General features: G+C 40.8%; 1 protein-coding gene across 1 annotated transcript in view; it reads right to left on the minus strand.

The window, feature by feature from the left end:
• PSEN1 (presenilin 1) overlaps positions 1–6,079 on the minus strand; it is an 87,046-nt gene that overhangs the window by 15,656 nt on the left and 65,311 nt on the right. Inside the window, exon 7 of the mRNA XM_007941394.2 lies at positions 2,967–3,053. Within this exon, the coding sequence (XP_007939585.1) occupies positions 2,967–3,053 (87 nt within the window). The remainder of the gene's footprint in view (positions 1–2,966; positions 3,054–6,079) is intronic.

The following is a 6,079-nucleotide window of genomic DNA, read 5'->3' on the forward strand; positions in this document are numbered from 1 at the left end:
TCCTTCCGAGGAGTGGCTGGTGGGTTTGAACCGCCAGCCTTCTGGTGAGCAGTCAAGTGCCTTAGGCACTATGCTACCAGAGCTCCTATATATTAAAAATTAAAATACAGAAGTGAAGTTCATAATACTGTTTTCCTCCTTTGTTTTCAATGAAAACAATACATACTCACAGTAAAGGTAGATTCACCATTCTAAACTAATAAGCTTAACTTCAGATGCTTCTTTGCATGGACTTCTTTAGGATGGGCCCTAGCAATTTTGTATTTGTAATTTTGTTTTTTTTTCTCAAAAAGGTTATCGTCCAAATTTTGTAAGTATCAGGCCCCATGTTATCTGAACCCTTCCCTGGTACAGAGTTTATAAAACTATATTAAGCATGAAATTTATAAATAAAAATAGTCCCCACTCTTCCCCACCCTTCTCACTCCCGATCCTCACTCAGACTTTCAACTCTTTCAGCTGTTTCTTCTGTATTTATCTCCATAGTTAATTACATTATAAACTGCATGCTCACAGGGCTGTATCTTGATGTTTTGATTTTATGTACGCACATACTCACTTCCTACAGGAAGATAAAACGGCAGCTCTCATACTCTCGCACACACAAACTTAACTCTCCCCATGTTCCCAAAATGTCACAATTTGGGGTTGAATTAATATTCAGTTTTTACATCAACATCACCATGCAAATAGCACTCATGACTAAACTACTTTGTTTCAGCTAGAATGTACAATAATTTTATTTTCTTTTTTGTATACCTTTTTGTTTTCCCTGGAAAACTGCCTCATTTTTTTTCCTTGTTCAAATTCCTATGTATCACCTATGACTAATTTATTCTCAAACTCTCCAGCAGAGAGAGTCCAGAGTTCAAGTACATCAGATACTTCTCAGTTCCATTATTTTTTTCCCTGCACACACATCGTCTTAGAGTCCAATGTTCTTTTTTTCCCAACCTAGTTTGCTGTTCTTCTAAGACATTAGTTCTCAACTGCCCGCACTCGACAAACTCCAAACCCATTGCCATCAAGTTGATTCCAACATACAGTGACCCTACAGGACAGAGAAAACTGCTCCAGATGGTTTCCAAGGCTATAATCTTTACTGGAGCAGAATGCCCCATCTTTTTCCCATGGAGTGGCTGGTGAGTTCAAACTGCCAACCTTTTGGTTAGCAGTTGAGAGCTTAACCACTGCACCACCAGGGCTCCTGCTCTATCCCCAGTGCTTAGCAAAATACCCAGCACATAGGTCTCAACCGAGATTTGTCAAATAAATCTTGATGGGACAAATATACACTCATATGAACATACATACATACTCATAGCCAATTAACTTTTTAATTCTCTTCAGATTAACAACAGATTAGCACAGTATCACACTTGTAGCATTTTTTTCCAATTTATTTCCCGCTTCCTTTTCCAAAGTGTCTAAGGATACCTGTTCTGCTGCCTTGCTTGTTATGGAATGCAGCCCGATGTCTTGACATCTTTGGGCCCCAAATATGAATTCGCAGTTGGAACTGCCCTCCTTGCACTTACCCAAATGCTAACGTGGCTCTACAAAAACTAAACCCTTCCTTACCTGACAAACAGCAACTCAATTAGGGCCTATTTTTCCTTCTCTCACCCAATCCTTATTCTGCTTTTCAACTTCCTCATAGGTGAGCTGTCGGTCATTCTTTTTCCCATTTAAGTTTCCACTGATCTTTACTCTTTATATTGTGCTGTCATTCCTTACGTTTCTAGTAACTTCTAACTATGGTCTCCGTAATATCTTCTGTAGCATGCACAAACAGGCCATTCAGCCTCCAACCCTAGTCATCGGCATCCTGCTGAAGAAAATCCTACCGCTTAGTAGAAACATAGCTGCTGCTCGATGCCACTGAGTTGATTTTGACCGCTGTCAACCCCATGGGACAGAGCAGAGCAGCCACAGGGTTTTCTAGGCTAAATCTTTACGGGAGCAGACTGCCAAGCCTCTCCCCTCAGCAGCCACTGAGTGGGTTCAAACCAATTTTTCAGTTATAAACATTACCACATCCCAAGTCAAAGTATATTTAAGTTACTCTGGCCATGTTAGATAAGAGGTTCTCATTTTTAAAGATTCTGAATAGAGTGTTTTCCTTAATTATAGTTTCAACTCGAACCCTTCCATACTGGTATTATGTATTTAATGGCAGAAATGCTTAACCTAGGGGCCTGGACTGTTATTGTTTGGTTTTGGGTATTTGAACTCTAAATAATTATGTATATTTACTTGCTATTATGATAGCTTTCCGAAGATTCTCAGGGGAGAATTGAAAGAAAGATGTTAAAATCCTAATCTATTATTATTATCATTATTGTGATTTGGGTGGAAGTTTACAGAGCAAACTCACTTTCCATACAGCAAACTCACTTTCCATACACTATGTTTCATGACATTGACTACAATTTACTCCAATGCAACAGCTCCCCTCCCACTTCCTCCCCATAGTTACCTCTTCCCTGTGTCCTTCCTCCATGCACTCCTGCCCCCTGAGCTGTCTCCTTGTGCATATACAGCCCTTCTACTCTCCCATGATTGATCTCTCCAAGGAGTGTATCTACCTAGTGTAACTGTTCAGCTCATAGGCCTATCTTTTGTTTGGCTGGAAGCCACAGGTGTGGGTTCAATTCCAGACCTGAAGGGCAGCTAGGGGCCATAGTTTCAGGGGTTCTACCAGGCTCTATCAGACCCAGCAAACCTGGTCCCGTTTTTTTTTTGCAATTGATTTTGAGTTTTGTTCCACATTGTTTCTCCCTCTCTATCCAGGATCTCCTACACAGATACCCTCCGAGTGGTTGACAGTGGTAGCCAGGCACCATCTAGTTCTTCTGGTCTCACAGTCGTACAGGCTGAGGATTACATGTCATAACCCATTATTAAGCCTGTAAGATGACAAGAGCCCTGAACAACCAGGAAATTACCAAATAAAAACCACCTACTTTGTGCATTATAATTTGAGTTTTTGGATACTCTCCTTTGGGCTTCTGGATCTCCTTCCGCCATATTTACCAGCCACACCATTGTTGCTGTTGAGAAAGACAAAAGACCAGGTAAGCACTAGAAATGCAGAAAGAAAACACGTATGTAGACAGCAGGCCATCTTTTCTCTACATAAATCACTAATCTCCCTAATGATGCCTTACGAATCCGTAATACCACAGGTAAATGCTTGTTAAAAACCAAAAAAAGATTCTCTTTGATATCGGCAGGTAAGAAACAATTCTGCAACTGAATTTTACTATAGCATTCAAACTTCAGCAGCTACAGCAAAGCTACTCATTATCATATATTGTCCCTAAAAAGTAACCAGAAGGAAAACGGTTCAGGCCAGCATGAATCTACTGAACCAATAGCTGGACTAGTTGAATTTCCTAAAATATTATGAACTCATTGATGAAAATTATTTACTAGAATTGAATTACATTTGAAAACAAAGCTGGGGCTCACAGAAGCCTTAGCTAATGATTACAATTCTAAAGATGCACTGAATACACTTCCTTCATATTAGGTCTCACTTCTGGTATTTTTAGCTCTGGTGGCAGGCACAGTGCCTAAGGCATCTGACTGCTAACCAGAAGGTTGGTGGTTCAAACCCACCAGCCACTCTGAAGAAGGAAGACTGGGCAATCTACTGCCATAAAGATTTACAGCCTGGAAACCCAAAGGGGGCCGCTGAGTCGGAATCAACTTGATGGCAGTGAGTCTGTTTTTTGGAGTTTCTGGGATTTTTAATAATGCTAAACCCTGTTATATATAAAGAGTAAGAAAAAAAGGTTAAAAGCAATAAACATAAAGGCACTAAATAGTCAACTGGCCTATTCTACATCCCTTTCACAAGAATACACATGTATCAATGTATCTAGATATACAAGTGCCAAAAGGACCCGGGGAGAGGTCTTCTGACCTCCTCTAACTTAAAAGGAAGACAGAATCACCGTCAGCAGCCCTAGGCTTATTCCTCAAGGGCATACATGCTGCCACTCTCCAGCCTTTTTGCTAACTCTGACACCAACTGTCCCTCCTCACTACTTCTCTACTGGGTTTGATAATTTGTTGCAATAGCCACACGGCACTCACTACTTCTCAGCTAGGTTCAGTAATTCTTGCAATGGCCACACAGAACCCACAGACAATACTCAAGATTAAGGGGTTTATTAGCGAAGTAACAGGCTGCAGTACAGGTTCAAGAACACATTCAGGATACTGTTCTTCCATCAGGACAGTCTCCTCTCTCCTATGCCCTCAGGCACGCCTCTCAGGCCCTCCCTCTCAGCCTAGCCTCTGCCCTGCTCCGGCAAGTGCTACGAAGCTCTTTTAGCTCTGCCGACAGATATACCTGGGTGCACCCCATTCTGCCAGTGAGCCTCCTGCTCAAAGGCACTCAGCTTTCTTGCTCTGTGGGCCACAAGGGCATCACTCTATCTCGTGCCTGTTGGTTCCACTGCTGCCATCTCTTTGTCGGGGCATCTCTGCCGAGACGAGCTATTGGGCAGGAAGCTCACTGGTGGAGTGGGGTGCACCAAGAATTACCTATGGGCAGAACTAAAAGAACTTTGTAATACTTGCTCGAGCAGGCCAGAAGCCAGGCCGAGAGGCCAAGGGCCAGAGAGGCTTGCCTGAGGGGCACAACAGAGGGGAGACTGTCCTGATCAAAGAACTGTACCCTGAGCGCGTTCCTGAACCTCAATTGCAGCCTATTACTTCCCTAATAAACCCCATAATCGTGAGTACTGTCTGTTGAGTTCTGTGTGGCCACTACAACAAATTCTCTAATCCAGCAGAGAAGTAGTGAGTACCGTGGAAGGGAAGGTTGTTGCCAGAATTGGTAAAAAGGTTGGAGGGTGATGACATGTCTGGCCTTATAGGAATAAGCTTTGGGCTGCCAATGATGCTGCTGCCTCCCTCTTTTCAAGTTACAGAGGTCAGAAGATGCTGCCTCCGTGTCCTTTTCAGAACGAGCATATAGATAGATGCTCCTTCTGCATGTCCCTTACACATTAGTTAAGAGATGGTGTAAATACTTTCAAACTATGCTACTTTCTTTTACACAATGTTAGTAGAAATGAAAAATAGTACCACAGGTCTGGAGGGGAATTTGGTAATACCTAGCAAAACTACATGTGTATTTATCCTTTGACCTAGCAATCTCACTTATAAGAATTTATCCTAAAGATACACCAACAATAATACAAAAACATGTGCCACATAGGGCTTTAGCAGGAACCAAATGTCAGCAGTAGCCTGAGTCTAGTTTGGTCATACTGAGTAATTTTAAACAAGACACTCACATCTACGTATCTTTGGATTTTTAGGACTATGATTGTATAATTATATCCATGTTCCTAATATTCTTACCACTAGCCACTCCTCGGTATGAAGATGGTGCAACCTACTTCCATAGTAACACAGCCTTGGAACGACAGCACATAATGACAACAACAAATATTCTTAGGCTTCTTAAATAACTTATGAAGGAAATATACAACCAAAGAGGCTGGAAATTCTATAACCGCCACACTTAATCATTCACCAGTGCCTTTAGTTTCTGAAGTGAAACAAGTTCCACTATACAATAACCCAACTAACATGATCACATTCAATATAAGCCAGGCAAGCAATATACTGTTAATCAAATACAAAGGAGAAGAAAAAAGGCAGATAAATCACCATGTACTATGGACTTCTATAGTCTTCTTGGCAATGAAGGCAGCAGGGATTTAGTTAATTACTTTCTTTTTGCCAAGCATGGAAAATATAGCTACAAATATTTTTGTTTTAACATATGACATTATCATAGAAATCAGAAGTCAGTAATTTTCTCTGTAAAGGGCCAATATAGTAAACATTTTAGGCTTTACGGGTCATATCTGGTCTCTGTCCCATATTTTTCTTTTTAAGCTATTCTTTAAAAATGTAAAAAAAAATTTTAGATTAAAAAAAAAAAACAAAACTCACTACCATCAAGTCAGTTCTGATTCAGAGCAAACCCTCCTTGGGCTTCATTTTTTTCTTTTTTTTTTTTAATTTTATTTTGATTTGGGTGAAGATTTAC

This window comes from Orycteropus afer, unplaced genomic scaffold (assembly GCF_000298275.1).
Source record: "Orycteropus afer afer isolate SDZICR_OR568_19922 unplaced genomic scaffold, OryAfe1.0 scaffold00079, whole genome shotgun sequence".
Classification (NCBI taxonomy): domain Eukaryota; kingdom Metazoa; phylum Chordata; class Mammalia; order Tubulidentata; family Orycteropodidae; genus Orycteropus; species Orycteropus afer.